This window comes from Pleurodeles waltl, chromosome 3_1, assembly GCF_031143425.1.
Source record: "Pleurodeles waltl isolate 20211129_DDA chromosome 3_1, aPleWal1.hap1.20221129, whole genome shotgun sequence".
In the NCBI taxonomy this organism is placed as follows: Eukaryota; Metazoa; Chordata; class Amphibia; order Caudata; family Salamandridae; genus Pleurodeles; species Pleurodeles waltl.
The window spans coordinates 13896069-13918750 of NC_090440.1; the positions used below are offsets into that span (position 1 = coordinate 13896069).

Here is a 22682-nt window from a genome sequence, read left to right on the forward strand (position 1 = left end):
TTGCGTTCGGGATCGGCTTAGTTAGAATCAACACCGAATCGAAGAGTGAAGAGCTCCGGTACCCTTGGGGTAGTTTTCGATCCCCCGTCGGGGCCTGGTCGGCCCGACTGCGTGTGAAACAACGCTGATGGAACGGACCCCGTTATGTTTCTGTCCTAAATGCCACAACAAATACCCGTATACAGACCAACATTTGGTCTGTAACCTGTGCCTGTCGCCTGAGCACAGTGAAGAGACTTGCGAGGCCTGTCGTGCGTTCCGGTCCTGAAAAACACTCCGTGACCGTCGAGCCAGAAGACTGCAGATGGCGTCCACGCCGACAGCTCACCGAGAGTTCGAGGAACAAGAGGAAGAAGGAACCTTCTCGATCCATGACTCTGACTCCGAGGAATTCGATGAACAAAGAACTGTGAGTAAGACATCGAAGCCAGCACACAAGAAGAGTGACAAGGCCCAGGGGACGCCACTGCCACCAGGCCATGGCTCGACCATAAATTCGGTGACCGACCATCGGCACCGAAAAAGGCCGAAATGGTGCCGAGATCGTCCGACTCCGGTCGAGACACCGGCACGCAGCCTTCTCGGGACCGAGAAAGTGCTGCTGAAAAACGTCGACGCCGAGATAGCGGAGCCGAAACTGCTCGACGCAGAGACAGCGGCACCGAGGAAGATCGACGCCGAGAGGGTTCGACTCCGAAAAAGAAAAAGGTCACCTCGGAGCCGAAAAAGAGTACAGACAGGGTTTCGGTGCCAAAACGACCCGCAACCGACCCAACTACCGGTTCCTATTCAGAGGAGCAATCACTGTCCTCTCAGCTGCGAAAGCATAGATTTGAGGAAGAGTTGCAATCCACCGAAGTGGACCACACTCAGAAACGTATTTTTATACAGGAAGGAACAGGGAAAATAAGCAACCTTCCCCCTATTAGGAGAAAAAGGAGACTGGAGTTTCAGTCAGACCAAGCACCACAAACAAAATTGGTGAAAAAGGTAACTCCGCCACCCTCTCCTCCACCTGTAACTAACGTTTCACCGGCACAAACTCCATCACATTCCCCGGCTCACGCCACCATGAGCCAAGGTGACCAGGACCAAGACGCTTGGGACTTATACGACGCCCCAGTGTCGGACAACAGTCCAGAGGCGTATCCTACAAAGCCCTCACCACCGGAAGATAGCACAGCATACTCACAAGTGGTGGCTAGAGCAGCAGAGTTCCACAACGTGTCCCTACACTCGGAACCAGTCGAGGATGATTTCTTATTCAACACCCTCTCCTCCACCCATAGCTCCTACCAAAGCCTGCCTATGCTCCCAGGAATGCTTCGGCACGCAAAGGAAATCTTCAAGGAGCCGGTCAAGGGTAGAGCAATAACACCAAGAGTGGATAAGAAATATAAAGCACCTCCCACAGACCCTGTTTTCATCACCTCACAGCTGCCACCAGATTCCGTCGTAGTAGGAGCAGCTCGCAAGAGAGCCAACTCCCACACATCTGGGGATGCACCACCCCCAGATAGAGAGCCGCAAGTTCGATGCAGCCGGAAAGAGTCGCAGTACAAGCTGCACACCAGTGGCGCATCGCTAACTCTCAAGCACTACTTGCGCGCTATGACAGAGCCCATTGGGACGAGATGCAACACCTCATTGAGCATCTACCCAAAGAGCTACAAAAAAGGGCGAAACAAGTGGTTGAGGAAGGACAGAACATATCTAATACTCAGATACGCTCCTCTATGGATGCAGCGGACACAGCTGCAAGAACAATTAACACATCTGTGACTATAAGAAGGCACGCATGGCTACGAACGTCTGGTTTTAAACCAGAGATACAGCAGGCAGTGCTCAATATGCCATTCAATGAGAAACAACTGTTCGGACCAGAAGTGGACACGGCAATTGAGAAACTCAAAAAGGACACTGACACTGCTAAAGCCATGAGCGCACTCTACTCCCCGCAGAGCAGAGGAACCTACAGCACCTTCCGCAAGACACCCTTTAGAGGGGGGTTTCGGGGTCAGGCCACACAAGCCAGCACCTCACAGGCAACACCGTCCAGCTACCAGGGACAGTACCAAAGGGGAGGCTTTCGGGGCCAATACAGAGGACAATTCCCTAGGAATAGGGGAAAATTTCAAAGCCCCAAAACCCCTGCAACCAAACAGTGACTCACATGTCACTCATCCCCTCCACACAACACCAGTGGGGGGAAGAATAGGTCATTATTACAAAGCATGGGAGGAAATCACTACAGACGCTTGGGTCTTAGCAATTATCCAACATGGTTATTGCATAGAATTTCTACAAATCCCTCCAAACATAGCACCAAAAGCACAGAATTTATCAAAACAACATTCAGACCTTCTGGAAATAGAAGTTCAAGCATTATTGCAAAAGAACGCAATAGAACTAGTACCAAAGACACAAACACAGGAGTTTATTCACTGTACTTCCTAATACCAAAAAAGGACAAAAAACTGAGACCAATCCTAGACCTCAGAACACTAAACACCTACATCAAATCAGATCACTTTCACATGGTCACGCTACAAGAAGTGTTACCATTGCTAAAGCAACAGGACTACATGACAACCTTAGATCTCAAAGACGCGTATTTCCACATACCAATACATCCGTCGCACAGAAAATAACTAAGGTTCGTATTCAAAGGAATACATTACCAATTCAAAGTATTGCCCTTCGGTTTAACAACTGCACCAAGAGTCTTCACAAAGTGCCTAGCAGTAGTGGCTGCACACATCAGAAGGCAGCAAATACACGTATTCCCGTATCTAGACGACTGGCTAATCAAGACCGACTCACTGACAAGGTGCTCACACCACACAGGTCATACAAACCCTCTACAAACTCGGTTTCACCATCAACTATGCAAAATCACACATTCTGCCGTGCAAGGTACAACAATACCTAGGAGCCACAATAGATACAACAAAGGGAATAGCCACTCCAAGTCCACAAAGGGTTCAAAATTTCCAAAAGATTATACAACGCATGTATCCAACACAAAGAATACAGGCGAAGATGATATTACAACTACTAGGCATGATGTCCTCATGCATAGCCATTGTCCCACACGCACGGTTACACATGCAGCCCTTACAACAGTGCCTAGAATCACAATGGTCTCAAGCACAGGGTCCGCTTCTAGATCTGGTGTTGATAGACCGCCTAACATACCTCTCGCTTCTATGGTGGAACAACATAAATTTAAACAAAGGGCGGCCTTTCCAAGACTCAGTGCCACAATACGTGATAACAGATGCTTCCATGACAGGGTGGGGAGCACACCTCAATCACCACAGCATACAAGGACAATGGGACGTACATCAAAGAAAGCTGCATATAAATCACCTCGAACTACTAGCAGTTTTCCAAGCATTAAAATCATTTCAACCAATCATAACTCACAAATACATTCTCGTCAAAACAGACAACATGACAACAATGTATTATCTAAACAAACAGGGGGGGGACACACTCGACACAGCTGTGCCTGCTGGCACAACAGATATGGCAATGGGCAATTCACAACCACATTCGCCTAATAGCACAGTTTATTCCAGGGATCCAGAATCAACTTGCAGACAATCTCTCTCGATCACCAACAGGTCCACGAGTGGGAAATTCACCCCCAAATTCTAAACACTTACTTCGAACGTTGGGGAACACCTCAAATACTTATTTGCAATAAAGGAGAACGCAAAATGCCAAAACTTCGCATCCAGATGCCCACACAGGCAGTCTCAAGGCAATGCCCTATGGATGAACTGGTCAGGGATATTTGCGTACGCTTTTCCCCCTCTCCTTCCATATCTAGTAAACAAATTGAGTCAAAACAAACTCAAACTCATACTGATAGCACCAACGTGGGCAAGGCAACCATGGTACACAACACTGCTAGACCTATCAGTAGTACCCCACGTCAAGTTGCCCAACAGGCCAGATCTGTTAACACAACACAAACAACAGATCAGGCATCCAAACCCAGCATCGCTGAATCTAGCAATCTGGCTCCTGAAATCCTAGAATTCGGACACTTAAACCTCACACAAGAATGTATGGAAGTCCTAAAGCAAGCCAGAAGACCATCCACTAGACACTGCTATGCAAGCAAATGGAAAAGATTTGTTTGCTACTGCCATCATAATCAAATTCAACCGTTACACGCATCTCCAAAAGATGTGGTGGGTTACTTACTACACTTACAAAAATCAAACCTGGCCTTCTATTCCATTAAGATACACCTAGCAGCAATATCTGCATACCTGCAGATTACCCATTCAACTTCACTATTTAGGATACCTGTCATTAAAGCGTTTATGGAAGGCCTCAAAAGAATTATTATACCACCAAGGACACCACCCGTTCCTTCATGGAACCTCAACATCGTCTTAACAAGACTCATGGGTCCACCCTTTGAACCTATGCACTCTTGCGAAATACAATTCCTAACATGGAAAGTTGCATTTCTCATCGCCATCACATCTCTAAGAAGAGTAAGTGAAATTCAGGCGTTTACAATACAAGAACCGTTTATCCAACTACACAAAAATAAAGTAGTCCTAAGGACCAATCCTAAATTTTTGCCAAAGGTTATTTCACCGTTCCACCTAAATCAAACGGTAGAGCTCCCAGTGTTCTTCCCACAGCCAGATTCCATAGCTGAAAGGGCACTACATACATTAGACGTCAAAAGAGCACTAATGTACTACATCAACAGAACTAAAAACATCAGGAAAACTAAACAACTGTTTATTGCATTTCAAAAACCTCACGCAGGAAACCCAATATCGAAACAGGGTATAGCCAGATGGATAGTTAAGTGCATCCAAATCTGCTACCTTAAAGCAAAAAGAGAACTGCCTATTACACCAAGGGCACACTCAACTAGAAAGAAAGGCGCTACCATGGCCTTCCTAGGGAATATTCCAATGCACGAAATATGTAAGGCAGCCACATGGTCTACGCCTCACACATTTACCAAGCACTACTGTGTAGACGTGCTATCAGCACAACAAGCCACAGTATGTCAAGCCGTACTAAGAACCTTATTTCAGACTACTTCCACTCCTACAGGCTGAGCCACCACTTTTGGGGAGATAACTGCTTACTAGTCTATGCACAACATGTGTATCTACAGCGACAGATGCCATCGAACTGAAAATGTCACTTACCCAGTGTACATCTGTTCGTGGCATCAGTCGCTGAAGATTCACATGTGCCCACCCATCTCCCCGGGAGCCTGTAGCCGTTTGGAAGTTAGCTTCAACTTTGTACATTTGTAAATATATTAAATCTTAGATACGTACATACTTATTCACTCCATTGCATGGGCACTATTACTAACAAACAACTCCTACCTCACCCTCTGCGGGGAAAACAATCGAAGATGGAGTCGACGCCCATGCGCAATGGAGACAAAGAGGAGGAGTCCCTCGGTCCCGTGACTCGAAAGACTTCTTCGAATTAAAACAACTTGTAACACTCCGACCCAACACCAGATGGCGGGCTATGCACATGTGAATCTTCAGCGACTGATGCCACGAACAGATGTACACTGGGTAAGTGACATTTTCATTTCTTAGTTTATTTTAAGAACCACAGGTTCAAATTTTACATGTAATACTTCAAATGAAAGGTATTGCAGGTAAGTACTTTAGGAACTTTGAATAATCACAATAGCATATATACTTTTCAAATAAATCACATATAGCTATTTTAAAACTTGACACTGTGCAATTTTCACAGTTCCTAGGGGGAGTAAGAGTTTGTTAGTTCTTGCAGGTAAGTAAACCACTTACGGGGTTCAAGTTTGGGTCCAAAGTAGCCCACCGTTTGGGGTTCAGAGCAACCCCAAAGTTACCACCCCAGCAGCTCAGGGCCGGTAAGGTGTAGAGTTCAAAGTGGTGCCCAAAACGCATAGACTTCAATGGAGAAGGGGGTGCCCGGTTCCAGTCTGCCAGCAGGTAAGTACCCGCGTCTTCGGAGGGCAGACCAGGGGGGTTTTGTAGGGCACTGGGGGGGACACAAGTTAGCACAGAAAGTACACCCTCAGCAGCACGGGGGCAGCTGGGTGCAGTGTGCAAACACACGTCGGGTTTCCAATGTAAATCAATGGGAGACCAAGGGGTCTCTTCAGCGATGCAGGCAAGGGGGGGGGGGGAATCTTCGGGGTAGCAACCACCTGGGCAAGGCAGAGGGCCTCCTGGGGGTCACTCCTGCACTGGAGTTCTGATCTTTCAGGTCCTGGAGGCTGCGGGTGCAGAGTCTTTACCAGGCGTTGGGATCTGGGAGTCAGGCAGTCGCGGTCAGGGGGAAGCCTCGGGATTCCCTCTGCAGGCGTCGCTGTGGGGGCTCAGGGGGGACAACTCTGGCTACTCACGGTCTCGCAGTCGCCGGGGAAGGCTCCCTGAAGTGTTGTTTCTCCACAAGTCGAGCCGGGGGTGTCTGGTGCAGAGTAGCAAGTCTCACGCTTCCGGCGGGAAATGCAGTTGTCTTGAAGTTGCTCCTTTGAAACAAAGTTACAGTCTTGGGTGAACAGAGCCGCTGTCCTCGGGAGTTTCTTGGTCCTTCTAGAGCAGGGCAGTCCTCTGAGGATTCAGAGGTCGCTGGTCCCTGGGGAGAGCGTCGCTGGAGCAGTGTCTTTAGCAGTGGGGAGACAGGCCGGTAGAGCTGGGGCCAAAGCAGTTGGTGTCTCCGTCTTCTCTGCAGGGTTTTTCAGCTTAGCAGTCCTCTTCTTCTTAGGTTGCAGGAATCTGAGTTCCTAGGTTCAGGGGTGCTGCTAAATACAGAATTTGGGGGGGTGTTTAGGTCTGGGAGGGCAGTAGCCAATGGCTACTAGCCCTGAGGGTGGCTACACCCTCTTTGTGCCTCCTCCAAAGGGGAGGGGTCACATTCCTATCCCTATTGGGGGGGATCCTCCGTCTACACTACTCACTCATGCCAAATTCAACCAATATGTGGGTACCTGTAAAGAGTGAGATGGGGTTCTATTTTACCTCTAAGGGGAACCCTTGGACTCTGTGCATGCTATTCCTTACTTTGAAATAGCACTGTAGGAAGTTGGCTCTGTATGTGCTATTTCAAAGTAAGGAATAGCATGCACAGAGTCCAAGGGTTCCCCTTAGAGGTAAAATAGTGGTAAAAAGAGATAATACTAATGCTCTATTTTGTGGTAGTGTGGTCGAGCAGTAGGCTTATCCAAGGAGTAGTGTTAAGCATTTGTTGTACATACACATAGACAATAAATGAGGTACACACACTCAGAGACAAATCCAGCCAATAGGTTTTGTTATAGAAAAATATATTTTCTTAGTTTATTTTAAGAACCACAGGTTCAAATTTAACATGTAATATCTTGTTTGAAAGGTATTGCAGGTAAGTACATTAGGAACTTTGAATCATTTCAATTGCATGTATACTTTTCAAGTTATTCACAAATAGCTATTTCAAAAGTGGACACTTAGTGCAATTTTCACAGTTCCTGGGGGAGGTAAGTTTTTGTTAGTTTTACCAGGTAAGTAAGACACTTACAGGGTTCAGTTCTTGGTCCAAGGTAGCCCACCGTTGGGGGTTTAGAGCAACCCCAAAGTTATCACACCAGCAGCTCAGGGCCGGTCAGGTGCAAAGGTCAAAGAGGTGCCCAAAACACATAGGCTTCAATGGAGAGAAGGGGGTGCCCCGGTTCCAGTCTGCCAGCAGGTAAGTACCCGCGTCTTCGGAGGGCAGACCAGGGGGATTTTGTAGGGCACCGGGGGGGACACAGGTCAGCACAAAAAGTACACCCTCAGCAGCGCGGGGGCGGCCGGGTGCAGTGTGCAAACACGCGTCAGGTTTGTAATGGTTTTCAATGAGAGATCAAGGGATCTCTTCAGCGTTGCAGGCAGGCCAGGGGGGGCTCCTCGGGGTAGCCACCACCTGGGCAAGGGAGAGGGCCTCCTGGGGGGTCACTCCTGCACAGGAGTTCTGTTCCTTTAGGTGCTGGGGGCTGCGGGTGCAGGGTCTTTTCCAGCCGTCGGGAAATGGAGTTCAGGCAGTCGCGGTCAGGGGGTGCCTCGGGATTCCCTCTGCAGGCGTCGCTGTGGGGGCTCAGGGGGGACAACTTTGGTTACTCACAGTCGTAGAGTCGCCGGAGGGTCCTCCCTGAAGCGTTGTTTCTCCACCAGTCGAGTCGGGGTCGCCGGGTGCAGTGTTGCAAGTCTCACGCTTATTGCGGGGAGTTGCAGGGGTCTTTAAATCTGCTCCTTGAAACAAAGTTGCAGTTCTTTTGGAGCAGTGCCGCTGTCCTCGGGAGTTTCTTGTCTTTCTTGAAGCAGGGCAGTCCTCAGAGGATTCAGAGGTCGCTGGTCCCTTGGAAAGCGTCGCTGGAGCAGGTTTCTTTGGAAGGCAGGAGACAGGCCGGTAAGTCTGGGGCCAAAGCAGTTGGTGTCTTCTGTTCTTCCTCTGCAGGGGTTTTTCAGCTCAGCAGTCCTCTTCTTCTTGTAGTTTCAGGAATCTAAATCTTTAGGTTCAGGGAAGCCCTTAAATACTAAATTTAAGGGCGTGTTTAGGTCTGGGGGGTTAGTAGCCAATGGCTACTAGCCCTGAGGGTGGGTACACCCTCTTTGTGCCTCCTCCCAAGGGGAGGGGGTCACATCCCTAATCCTATTGGGGGAATCCTCCTTCTACAAGATGGAGGATTTCTAAAAGTCAGTCACCTCAGCTCAGGACACCTTAGGGGCTGTCCTGACTGGCCAGTGACTCCTCCTTGTTTTTCTCATTATCTCTCCTGGACTTGCCGCCAAAAGTGGGGGCTGGGTCCAGGAGGCGGGCATCTCCACTAGCTGGAGTGCCCTGGGGCATTGTAACACGAAGCTTGAGCCTTTGAAGCTCACTGCTAGGTGTTACAGTTCCTGCAGGGGGGAGGTGTGAAGCACCTCCACCCAGAGCAGGCTTTGTTTCTGTCCTCAGAGAGCACAAAGGCTCTCACCGCATGAGGTCAGACACTCGTCTCTCAGCAGCAGGCTGGCACAGACCAGTCAGTCCTGCACTGAACAATTGGGTAAAATACAGGGGGTATCTCTAAGATGCCCTCTGTGTGCATTTTTTAATAAATCCAACACTGGCATCAGTGTGGGTTTATTATTCTGAGAAGTTTGATACTAAACTTCCCAGTATTCAGTGTAGCCATTATGGAGCTGTGGAGTTCGTTTTTGACAGACTCCCAGCCCATATACTCTTATGGCTACCCTGTACTTACAATGTCTAAGGTTTTGCTTAGACACTGTAGGGGCATAGTGCTCATGCACATATGCCCTCACCTGTGGTATAGTGCACCCTGCCTTAGGGCTGTAAGGCCTACTAGAGGGGTGACTTACCTATGCCACAGGCAGTGGGAGGTGTGCATGGCACCCTGAGGGGAGTGCCATGTCGACTTAGTCATTTTCTCCCATCAGCACACACAAGCTGGCAAGCAGTGTCTGTGCTGAGTGAGGGGTCCCTAGGGTGGCGTAAGACATGCTGCAGCCCTTAGAGACCTTCCCTGGCATCAGGGCCCTTGGTACCAGGGGTACCAGTTACAAGGGACTTACCTAGGTGCCAGGGTTGTGCCAATTGTGGAAACAATGGTACATTTTAGGTGAAAGAACACTGGTGCTGGGGCCTGGTTAGCAGGGTCCCAGCACACTTCTCAGTCAAGTCAGCATCAGTATCAGGCAAAAAGTGGGGGGTAACTGCAACAGGGAGCCATTTCTTTACAAGCACATACAGAGCCAACTTCCTACATTGGTGGATCAGCGGTGGGGTACAAGACTTTGCATTTGCTGGACTACTCAGCCAATACCTGATCACACAAATTCCAAAATTGTCATTAGAAATTGATTTTTGCAATTTGAACAGTTTTCTAAATTCTTAAAAGACCTGCTAGGGCCTTGTGTTAGATCCTGTTTAGCATTTCTTTTTAGAGTTTAAAAGTTTGTAAAAGTTTGAATTAGATTCTAGAACCAATTTTAGATTCTTAAAAAGTATTCCAACTTTTAGAAGCAAAATGTCTAGCACAGATGTGACTGTGGTGGAACTCGACACCACACCTTACCTCCATCTTAAGATGAGGGAGCTAAGGTCACTCTGTAAAATAAAGAAAATAACAATGGGCCCCAGACCTTCCAAACTACAGCTCCAGGAGCTGTTGGCAGAGTTTGCAAAGGCCAACCCCTCTGAGGATGGCAACACAGAGGATGAAGATAGTGACTTGGAGGAAAATTCCCCCCTACCAGTCCTATTTAGGGAGAGCAGGGCCTCTCAAGCCCTGACTCCACAAATAATAGTCAGAGATGCTGGTTCCCTCACAGGAGGGACCAGCAACTCTGAAATCACTGAGGATAACTCCAGTGAAGAGGACATCCAGTTAGCCAGGATGGCCAAAAGATTGGCTTTGGAAAGACCGATCCTAGCCATAGAAAGGGAAAGAAAAGAGATGGGCCTAGGACCCATCAATGGTGGCAGCAACATAAATAGGGTCAGAGATTCTCCTGACATGTTGAAAATCCCTAAAGGGATTGTAACTAAATATGAAGATGGTGATGACATCACCAAATGGTTCACAGCTTTTGAGAGGGCTTGTGTAACCAGAAAAGTGAACAAATCTCACTGGGGTGCTCTCCTTTGGGAAATGTTCACAGGAAAGTGTAGGGATAGACTCCTCACACTCTCTGGAAAAGATGCAGAATCTTAGGACCTCATGAAGGGTACCCTGATTGAGGGCTTTGGATTCTCCACTGAGGAGTATAGAATTAGATTCAGGGGGGCTCAAAAATCCTCGAGCCAGACCTGGGTTGATTATGTTGACTACTCAGTGAAAACACTGGATGGTTGGGTAACTGGAAATGAAGTGTATGACTATGTTGGGCTTTATAATTTGTTTATGAAAGAACACATTTTAAGTAACTGCTTCAATGAAAAGTTGCATCAGTATCTGGTAGACCTAGGTCCAATTTCTCCCCAAGAATTGGGAAAGAAGGCAGACCACTGGGTCAAGACTAGGGTAACCAAAACTTCCACTGGGGGTGACCAAAAGAAAGGGGTTACAAAGCCTCCCCAGGAGAAAGTGGGTGACACTAGAAACAAAGAAAAAGAGTCCCCTGTAGGCCCCCAAAAACCAGACCAGGTGGGTGGGCCCAGAGACACAACCCAAAACAAAGGTGGGTACCAGGGTAAGAGCTGGGATGCCACTAAGGCATGGTGCCATAACTGTAAACAGACAGGGCACCACACCAAGGACACTTCTTGTCCCAAAAACAAACCCCCTAGCAAAATCCCAGGGGTGACCAGTGTAGCCATTGGGGATGACTCCTCAGATGAGGAGGTCTTCATAGCCTTCAACTGGAAAAAGGGCCCAACAGGTGAGTTGGAGATTCCAGAGGGAAGTAGACACTTCCACCACCTACTGGTGAATGGAATCCCAGCCACTGCCCTGAGAGACACTTGTGCCAGTCACACTATTGTGCATGACAGGCTGGTGTTCTCAAACCAATACATCCCAGGTGAGATGGCCAGAGTAAGAGTTAGCCCAGACAGGGTCACTAATAGGCCTGTGGCTCTTGTGCCCATAGAAGTGGGTGGAACTTTTAGCTGGAGAAGGGTGGTAGTCAGCACAGACCTCCCCCCTTGATTGTCTCCTTGGAAATGACTACCCAGAGGTTAGTCAGAGCCCAAGAGAGGAACTGGTCCAGTGCCAGTCCTCTCCCAAGGATTCTGGAGTGCCTGCCTCTGCAGTAAATGCAAGTAGGCCCCAGAAGAAAAAGAAACAGAGTAGGAAAGGTGGACAACCTTTAGCCAAGGTTCCAGCCAGCCAAGGAGGTTCTGCTCCAGTAGGGGAGAACCCCAAAAGTGGCTCTGATAAAGTCCAACCTGACCCACAAGAAGTCCTGGCTAGTCAGGCAACTGTTAAGTCTGAGTGGGTGGCTCCTCAGCTAACAGAAGAAAGAGTGGAAGAAGGGTGTTTACTACAAGATGTGGTAACCCCCCACTCTAATACAGCAGACAGGCACCCTGAACCCAAAGAAGCCTGTAACTTAGCCCCTTCCCTTGTAGGTGAAGAGCGAAAGGTGTGGTTCTGGGCACTGACAGCTGTCAGTGGCCTCTGCTGGGTGTTAGCCTTTATGGCTGCACTATCCTTGGCATGGTGGTCAGACCCCATGCCAAATAGCAAGTTAGGCCCCCTGACCCTGTTGGTCATGGTGGGGTTACTCCAGCTCTGGGTAACCTCTTTGGGTAAGCTAGGGGTGACCCTGGCTAAGATAAGATTAGCAGAGGTGGATACCTCTAACCCCAAAATAGAGAGAATGGGTGGAGACATAAAAAGCACAGACAGGGTTTCGGTGCCAAAACTAGGTCCTATTACTGTGGAAGTGGGTCAGTTCCCCAGAGGGAATGGCCTGAACAGGAGGATGTAAGGCAGAGTAAGCCCTGCAACAAACCAGCCTATTTCCTCTACTCTTCCTCGCCTGACAGACTAGGAAGACTCTTCCAGCTTTGGCTGAGTCTCCTGGCCTGTGGGCTGGGGGGGGCTTGTGTAAAGAAATGGCTCCCTGTTGCAGTTACCCCCCACTTTTTGCCTGATACTGATGCTGACTTGACTGAGAAGTGTGCTGGGACCCTGCTAACCAGGCCCCAGCACCAGTGTTCTTTCACCTAAAATGTACCATTGTTTCCACAATTGGCACAACCCTGGCACCTAGGTAAGTCCCTTGTAACTGGTACCCCTTGTACCAAGGGCCCTGATGCCAGGGAAGGTCTCTAAGGGCTGCAGCATGTCTTATGCCACCCTAGGGACCCCTCACTCAGCACAGACACACTGCTTGCCAGCTGGTGTGTGCTGATGGGGAGAAAATGACTAAGTCGACATGGCACTCCCCTCAGGGTGCCATGCCAACCTCCCACTGCCTGTGGCATAGGTAAGTCACCCCTCTAGTAGGCCTTACAGCCCTAAGGCAGGGTGCACTATACCACAGGTGAGGGCATATGTGCATGAGCACTATGCCCCTACAGTGTCTAAGCAAAACCTTAGACATTGTAAGTGCAGGGTAGCCATAAGAGTATATGGGCTGGGAGTCTGTCAAAAACGAACTCCACAGCTCCATAATGGCTACACTGAATACTGGGAAGTTTAGTATCAAACTTCTCAGAATAATAAACCCACACTGATGCCAGTGTTGGATTTATTAAAAAATGCACACAGAGGGCATCTTAGAGATACCCCCTGTATTTTACCCAATTGTTCAGTGCAGGACTGACTGGTCTGTGCCAGCCTGCTGCTGAGAGACGAGTGTCTGACCTCATGCGGTGAGAGCCTTTGTGCTCTCTGAGGACAGAAACCAAGCCTGCTCTGGGTGGAGGTGCTTCACACCTCCCCCCTGCAGGAACTGTAACACCTAGCAGTGAGCTTCAAAGGCTCAAGCTTCGTGTTACAATGCCCCAGGGCACTCCAGCTAGTGGAGATGCCCGCCTCCTGGACCCAGCCCCCACTTTTGGCGGCAAGTCCAGGAGAGATAATGAGAAAAACAAGGAGTCGTCACTGGCCAGTCAGGACAGCCCCTAAGGTGTCCTGAGCTGAGGTGACTCTGACTTTTAGAAATCCTCCATCTTGTAGAAGGAGGATTCCCCCAATAGGGATAGGAATGTGACCCCCTCCCCTTGGGAGGAGGCACAAAGAGGGTGTACCCACCCTCAGGGCTAGTAGCCATTGGCTACTAACCCCCCAGACCTAAACACGCCCTTAAATTTAGTATTTAAGGGCTTCCCTGAACCTAGAAATTAGATTCCTGCAACAACAAGAAGGACTGCCTAGCTGAAAACCCCTGCAGAGGAAGACCAGAAGACAACAACTGCCTTGGCTCCAGAAACTCACCGGCCTGTCTCCTGCCTTCCAAAGAACTCTGCTCCAGCGACGCCTTCCAAAGGGACCAGGGACCTCTGCATCCTCTGAGGACTGCCCTGCTTCGACGACGACAAGAAACTCCCGAGGACAGCGGACCTGCTCCAAAAAGACTGCAACTTTGTTTCAAGAAGCAGCTTTAAAGAACCCTGCAACTCCCTGCAAGAAGCGTGAGACTTGCAACACTGCACCCGGCGACCCCGACTCGGCTGGTGGAGAACAAACACCTCAGGGAGGACCCCCGGACTACTCTACGACTGTGAGTACCAAAACCTGTCCCCCCTGAGCCCCCACAGCGCCGCCTGCAGAGGGAATCCCGAGGCTTCCCCTGACCGCGACTCTCTGAAACCTAAGTCCCGACGCCTGGAAAAGACCCTGCACCCGCAGCCCCCAGGACCTGAAGGACCGGACTTTCACTGCAGAAGTGACCCCCAGGAGTCCCTCTCCCTTGCCCAAGTGGAGGTTTCCCCAAGGAAGCCCCCCCTTGCCTGCCTGCAGCGCTGAAGAGATCCCTGGATCTCTCATTGACTTCCATTGCGAACCCGACGCTTGTTCTAACACTGCACCCGGCCGCCCCGCGCCGCTGAGGGTGAAATTTCTGTGTGGGCTTGTGTCCCCCCCCGGTGCCCTACAAAACCCCCCTGGTCTGCCCTCCGAAGACGCGGGTACTTACCTGCTGGCAGACTGGAACCGGGGCACCCCCTTCTCTCCATTGAAGCCTATGCGTTTTGGGCACCACTTTGAACTCTGCACCTGACCGGCCCTGAGCTGCTGGTGTGGTAACTTTGGGGTTGCTCTGAACCCCCAACGGTGGGCTACCTTGGACCAAGAACTGAACCCTGTAAGTGTCTTACTTACCTGGTAAAACTAACAAAAACTTACCTCCCCCAGGAACTGTGAAAATTGCACTGTGTCCACTTTTGAAATAGCTATTTGTGAATAACTTGAAAAGTATACATGCAATTGAAATGATTCAAAGTTCCTAATGTACTTACCTGCAATACCTTTCAAACAAGATATTACATGTTAAATTTGAACCTGTGGTTCTTAAAATAAACTAAGAAAATATATTTTTCTATAACAAAACCTATTGGCTGGATCTGTCTCTGAGTGTGTGTACCTCATTTATTGTCTATGTGTATGTACAACAAATGCTTAACACTACTCCTTGGATAAGCCTACTGCTCGACCACACTACCACAAAATAGAGCATTAGTATTATCTCTTTTTACCACTATTTTACCTCTAAGGGGAACCCTTGGACTCTGTGCATGCTATTCCTTACTTTGAAATAGCACATACAGAGCCAACTTCCTACAAAGAGCTTGCAAAAAAATGAAATCTCCTGTTAATAAAAAGGTTAAAAAAAAAGGAACCAATGACTCTGAGCTTCTGAGCTGTAAAGCCACCTCCAGTCACCAACTACTTTACAGTTGATTCACACACCTTTCATACATTACATGACGCACACAAGACCATTCACGCTGCCAGACGCGGGCCCAGCACATGACAACTCACATCAAGAGACGGCGCCATTCAAGGTCCCATCACTTTCATTAACCTGCATGCCTGACAAAGCAGTCACACTTGCTGACGGAGTGTGGACTGGTGTTTGGCTAGCAGTGTAGTGACCAGCAGCAAGTCACTACACTCACACCGCCAGTGAAATGTGGCTTGTATGGGGCTGGCTCAGTTTATGGTGTGGCGCCCTACACTGAGACCAGGTAACCCTTACTGATAATGAATAGGTGTCCAGATAGCAGACGCTCTCTAGGGGTAGCTGAGGCGAGCAGCTCAAGCTTATCCAGGTGGAATGTAAAGCACTTGAAATACCACAATAGTCAGACGGTAATTCACAAGAAAGAACCACACAAGTGTTGCAAAAATAAAGGATTCTTTATTACAGCACTACTACTAGACTAGCATTGGTATATCTCCCATTGGATATATCTACACACAAGCTATACATAAACTAACCAACAGGAATAGCATAACATACACCGGCTCTATTTTGGGGTTGGGGGAGGGGAGAGAGTTAGTGGGGGAGAGGGGAGAGTGAGGGGGGGGGGGGGGGGGAGTTATTGGGGGAGGAAGTTACTGGGTGGGGTGAGGGGGAGGGTGGAGGCAGGCAAACCATATACTAAGTGGATTGTGAAATAGTGACTCCAGCCAAAGTAAGTTTGGTAGTTAGCTAGGGACTGGGGGTCAGTTAGAAACACCAGAGGTAAGTACAGTAGGTGACCCCAGCAACAAGGCGCAAGGTAGTTACCCACCTAGTTGTCCCATCGGCTAACACAGATCAGAAGTTGGGCTTTGTGGAATTCAGGCCCCTTCCCAGTGGACCCTGAGGAAACCAGCAGGCAAGAGGATGGATGGGGAGTGCCCACATCCCAGGATACCCAGAAGATGGAGTACCCACACCAGGGGACCCGGATGCAGAGGGGAGAAGGGACTCTGAAGACTGTGAATGCATTGGATTGTCTCACTGCCGTCACGACCCATGGACCAGACCGGTGGAACCCAGAGACAGATTCCAGACGTTGAAAACCTGCAAAGGAAGGGGACAGAGTACAGCACTCTTGGAGGTGCCCAGGTGGTGCAAGTGTCAATGCCCACCCTCCAGAAGATCCCAGGAGTCGCCTACGAGCTGTCCCTTGGCGGTCACTGGATTGCAGGCAGGGTTAGTGACCAGCCAGGTCTCCAACAAGCACTGCCAAATGCTGAAGAGAAGTTTGCAAGGTTTTGGGGACCAGCAAAGTCCAACTAACTCTCTCCCCAGGAGAGGGAGTTGGGGGTGGCCCTCAGGACACAGGAAGGCTAGCAGAAATTGATGGCGCCCCCACGAGTGACCCACTTGTGCTGGACACGGAGTCACAAGGAGGCGTTACCTGCAAAGCAGAAATCCCACATCTCAGGATTTGCAGAGCGGGCTGATCTTTGGATTGCAGAGTGCTGGAGGCTGGGGCTTCTTGGAGCATGAAGATCTCCTGGAGGAAGTCAAGCCTTGGCAAGTGCAACAGTCGTGGTGCACAGAGGTTTCCGTCCAGTGGCAAGAGCAGGGACCCTCAGTCTCCCAAGTCTTTTAGAAGACCAGCAGCACCCAGACTAAGCCAAAGACTCACCACCTGTGTTGCAGAATCTTCAGATGTCCATGGACAGCAGACCCCCCCCACCAGCTGGCTGAACTGGTCTTTGAGGTGCCCGCAGTTGCAGGGGAATGACTCCTTCGCTGCAAGGGAGATTCCTTTGTGCTTCCTGGTGCCAACAGAGTCCTTGTGACTCTGAAGGATGTACCTCCTTGGATGTTGCAGATTTCTTTCAGGATCCGGAGAAACAATGTTGCAATGGGATCTTTCCCACCCAGAAGCGTACTTGTTCGGTTCCAACTAAGACCAGCAGCGGTTCCAGAGTCCAGGAGCAGATGTCTTGCAGAGTTCCTTGTAGAGTCGGGCTTGACGAATCTGAGGATCCGCCCTTGTGGGGGTGGGGGGTGGTGTCCTTAAGTAACCCTGAAAGCAAGTTGGTCACTGTGCAGTGACCCACCTATCAGACGGGGTTAGGAATGTCCTCTACCTGGCCTAACCAACAAGATGCTCCCAGGGGCCTGTGACTATCTTATTTCCAAGATGGCAGAATCAAGGGACCACATGGCAGAATGTTGTGCACCTACCTGGGGTGGTGATGAACAGGGAGGTGGTCACTCCTGTGCTTTGTGCAGTTTCATGCCAGAGCGGCAACCATGGGTCCCAGTACTTGGGCAAAGTGGATTATGCAAGGAGGGCACCAAATGTCCCCTTCGCAGTAGCCTGATGACTCTGTGGCCACCCCACCCCTGCGCTTAGACACCTAATACACAGGGAGAGGGAGCAGGGAGCCGGAAATCCTTTGTTCTGCCCCTCAGGCCTGAGCCAGACTCCTCAGCAGGAGGGCAGAGCTGTTTGAGTTCAGAAGCGGGCGAGCTCGCAGCTAGACCCCATAAGGCTTGTGCAGTAGCGCCAACCAATGAGGTGACTTCGTGTCTAAGTGCAGTGGCCAGGTTTGCTAGTGAAAGGGTGCTTGCACCATTTCACGCAGGCTGCACTGGCAAGGCTGCAGACAGTTTGCATGGGCTCCTTTGGGTGGCACAAATCATGCTGCAGCCCATGGCTGGACCCCTGGTGTACCAGTGACCTGGGTACCCAAGTATTATACACTAGGGATTTACATGGGTGCACCAGTATACCAACTGTGGGTAAAACGTTTACCAGCTACCAAATTTAGGGATGAGAGCACTGGCAATGGGGTCCTGGTTAGCAAGATCCCTGTGCACCACAGTCCAAAACCTACCAACACCAGGCAAAAATGTGGTGGTAGGGGATACTACTAGAACCCAGCTTAATACATGGCTCACGCACTGCCAGCCAAATGCAGCTCGCGCCCTCGGCCAGCCAGGGGCCGGTCTGCGCCCTCGGCCAGCCAATCTCCACTTAGATTTCAAAGGCGTTGCCTCCACATACAGACTGGGCACTAGCCTTTTGTCACCCTCGAACTCTTGGAGCTTGGGCAGGGGAAAGAAGTAATTTTCTAAGACAAGACGTGAGGTGGATTACACACCAGGGTGGCGCAAGGTATGAATATTGGACCCCCTGAGCCACTCCTCAGTTCCCTCCTGGGCCTGTCCCCAGAATGACTGTCTTGCGTTTCAGAGGACTGCCCTGCTGGTAGAGGCCTGCTTCACCGCTCAGAGGGCTGTCCTGTGGCTTGGTCTGCCTTGTACCCTCCAAAGACTTCCCTGCTGCTACCAGAGGGCTGCCCTGTACAATTAAGGGGTGACCCTGCTGCTTGAAGACTGTTTTGCTGCTTGATCCCAGGAGTACCAGAGTGACTCTAAAGGTCAGGTGGTTTGACCACCTGTTCTAAGCTACAGGAACACAAGCCACAGGCCACCTTGCAACTGCCCAGCTGACCTGCTGCAAATTACCTTGCCTGGACCCTTCTGGCCTCTACTGGAGGAGTTCCTGAATCTAAAGAGGTACCTCCTGAGGTTCTAAACCCTAGGCTGGCATTAGTTGAGCTCCTTCTGTTTAATCCTGATGTTTTGATCTTTGTGTGCCAGACTTTGATAAGGCAACCTTTTCAGCTAAACTAACCTGTATCTGGCCTGAACTTTTGACTTTGTCCCTTTCTAGCACTACCAAATACCCACAGTTAGCCTTTTCTCCTTGGCACTGTTTTTATTTAAACCTTCAAAATTGCATACCTCTGATCCTACTGTTTGAAATATTGTTGTTTTGGTCTCGTTAACTTTTCTGTACATGAATTCTGTTGTACATTTACTTTGTTTGACTGCTGCATAAAAAACATTTCATAGTACCTCTGAGAAAATACCTGGCTGCTTGTGTGCCAAGGAACCAGAGGGTTCAGTACATGTTCATTTAGTGACCTGTGGTTCACCTGAAAAGGATTGTGGTTATTGCTTGAAGGGCTTTCATACCCTCAGTGAAACCCAATTTCTTTCATTCGCCTTCTGATGTCCACCTTCAGTTTAGTTGAACAAGTTCTTTGTGCCCACTTGTGTACATCATTCCTACTGAGATTATGAGATTTTCATTATTAGTCAACCCCTCATATGACTAGAGTCCCCATGAAGAAGTAGCAATTAGAAGAAGAAATTTGTCTGGATATGGGCATTTATTACTGTGTGGGGATCTACTGTGTGGTAACTTCTGTTCTTGTTGAACTTTTGCTCTTCTAGATGTTTCTTCCATTGTTCCCACCCCCTTTTCTTTTGCTTTCAGGTGATGTCCTTGGCCTTCGCACAGAAGAATCCCAAGAACCAATCTGAGACGCTGAACTGGCTTGCAAACGCTATCAAGGAGTTTGGTTTCACTGGGTAACTATTATCACTGGTTATTAGCGGGTGGCTTTTGGTTTATGGTCAGGGATGCATTGAATACTTGGAGAGGGTCAGTAGTGCTTCTTCTAAAGGTTTGGTCATGCTAATGCTTTGCTGAGTCGACCTTTTTATAGCTAGAGCTAGCAGTGCAGTGATTTTGTTTTGGCAATGGCTTCATAGTTCTCTGCTTTGGGCCCTCACATTAGGGTTGTGTTTATCCATTGTCAGCTTTCACCCTGTTTACTCACTTAGTAGCTCCGTTGTGATGTCAAATCCAGTGAAAGGACAGTTTTGTCTGGTCTGACAGCAATTATGCTATGAAAGGACTCTTTAGCTTACTCTGCTTATGAAGTGTGCTTGCGTATACATGGGATAGTGAGAAATTGCTTTTTTGATGTGGTGATTTAGAGGGCCTTTTGTTTTTTGTAGGTGACCATGCAGCAAACCTTCTTAATTTCCCCTCAACATGTGTTGTCACAGAACCTTAACACATATATCTTACTCTAATTCAAAATCCAAAGATTTTCATCAGTCATGCCACACTTTCATATAATGTAAACTGCAAAACATTAAAGGGGCATTCACCACACCCCATCACACGGCAAGTCCCTCAATACAACCCTAACAAATCAACTTCTAGCCTTTTCTTAATGTCAGTGTCCACACATTGATATGCCATATTTCACTTATCAGAATGTGACACCATCCAAACTACTCACACCAGAGAACACTACCCCTTACATAACAAAACCACCTGAAATACCTTAATGTATCCCTATTTCTCTTCCAGGGGATCCTCATCAAAGTCATAAACATTGAATATTCCCGCCCTTGTGCGGGGACCCCGGAGCATATATAAAATATATACACATTATACATGTGTAACAAACAGTCATGCAGGCTATCATGTTAAAAACAGGCTAAAATGCTTTATTTCTATGAAGTTTTTTTTTTTTCTTTTTTTTTTTTTTTTTAAATACTACAATAGAGCATAAATAAGTACCCAAGCTCCTAAAACTAGGCTTGGGGAAGTAAGCAGTAGCAAACTCTAGTGAAAAAATAGAGAAAACTGCATTGAAAAACAATGAAGCATTCTTAGCCAATAGGCTGCATGTAGGTTAACACAGGAGAACCATAAAAACTTTGGCACTGTGCCTTTAAGACCCTGAGCACCTCCAGTATCCCACCATGCCTCAGGGGTGAAGGAAAGGTGACAGTTGGTTCACAGTTAGGCCAGTTCTTTTTTCCGGCTTCTTCTGAGAGGATCCTGGAGCATTGAGCTCTCAGTTTTTCTGAGTTTTCCTCAGAAAAATTCTTTAAAAAAGCGTTTTTTCACTTTTCACTCGACAAGTAACATCTTTGTCTGAGCTAGGAAGGTTTTTTCTGACAGAAAAATGCCTTCTCTTTTTGTCAAATGCCCTGCTTGTGGGAAGAAGGCCCAGTCAGATCCCCACTCTCTGTGCATAGTGTGCCTGCCTCAGAGTCACTGCCCTGACACTTGTAAGTACTGTAAGAACATGTCTAGGAGGACTCTGAAAGACAGGGAGAAGATCCGACTTCATGGGCTTCAGGAGAGGAAAAGAACATCGTCCTCCTCACTCCCCAGGCATCCAGAAGGCCATTCTCAGGAGAGAATGGCCCGGTCGACGTCGACAGGTAGGAAAATACCTGTTTGTTCACCGTCGACGTCGTCGCTACCACCGTCCCACCGGCATAGATCGCCGTCGACGGCGACGCACCCGACGTCGAAGGGAACGGCGTCGAGGGAACATCAGAGTAGGGGCAGGTCTCCGTCGACGGCAGCCCGCCGATCGACGTCGAGCCACCGCCGGCATGCCCGGTCGCCGCCAAAGGCTGTGCGCCCCCCGACGTCAGGACACAGGACGTCGAGATCTCCACGACGGCACGGGAAACATCCGCCGTCAACCTCCCATCGCTCCACGTCGAGGCACACGACGGCGAGCAGGTCGAGGTCCAAGGAACGCCGTTCGACGTCAAGGCACTCAACGTCGAGGCAATCAACGTCGAGGCAGGACCAACCGACTGGGCGTCCTTCGACGTCGAAACAGCCGTCGACGCAGGTTTTACCTGTCCAACAGGGAGCAGAACATCGCCCCTCGCCAGACAAGGCTCAGTCTCCAGTGGTCTCCATACCGAGCGACTCTTCTCGGTCAAGAGCATCTCCTGGGCATGTCTCGCCCATCAACCTATCTCCGAGATGGCTGGAAAGCCTCAACAGACCAGCGGCCTCCCCAGATTCGCAATATTCGCGAATGTATTCACCCACTGCCTCCCCGCCAAGAACGCCATCGCCGACAGCCGGGGCAGAACGGGCTCGTTCAGCTCCTCGACAGCTGACCGCGAGGCCTAGGCGCTCGGCTACAGCGTCCCGCAGCAGATCTCGCTCTCAACGGAGATCCAGGTCGCGCTCAAGAAGATCACCCTCTTGGTCTTCATCAGGTTCTTCTGTCAGGCGTTACTCACCTACTCTTACAGATTCACCACCTGCTAGAGTCTCACCAGTGGATGACATAACCACTTTCAACGAGGTGTTGCTAAGAGGAGCACAGAAACTCAATATAGAGGTTCCAGAACCATCTACCTCCTCATCAATCATCTTTGAGACACTACAACAGAGATCAGCGTCGAAAAAGTTGCTGCCTCTAGTGCCTGGTTTGTTGCAGCCGACCATGGACACTTTTCTGGCCCCAGCCTCGCTTAAGTCTGCCCCCGCTCGGATTCTTAAAAAGTACAAGGCTCCAGAGCAAGACCCTTTATTCCTTAGGAAGGATCCGCCACCAGACTCAGTGATCATAGCTGCCGCCCGAAAGACCCACTCGGTGGCATCTTCATCCACGGTACCCCCGGATAAAG

General features: G+C 49.3%; 1 protein-coding gene across 6 annotated transcripts in view; it reads left to right on the forward strand.

The window, feature by feature from the left end:
• Positions 1-22682, forward strand: part of CKAP5 (cytoskeleton associated protein 5) — a 627586-nt gene that overhangs the window by 208133 nt on the left and 396771 nt on the right. For all 6 annotated transcript variants that reach the window (XM_069221686.1, XM_069221689.1, XM_069221691.1 and 3 more), the window contains exon 18: positions 19711-19805. In XM_069221686.1, the coding sequence (XP_069077787.1) occupies positions 19711-19805 (95 nt within the window). The remainder of the gene's footprint in view (positions 1-19710; positions 19806-22682) is intronic.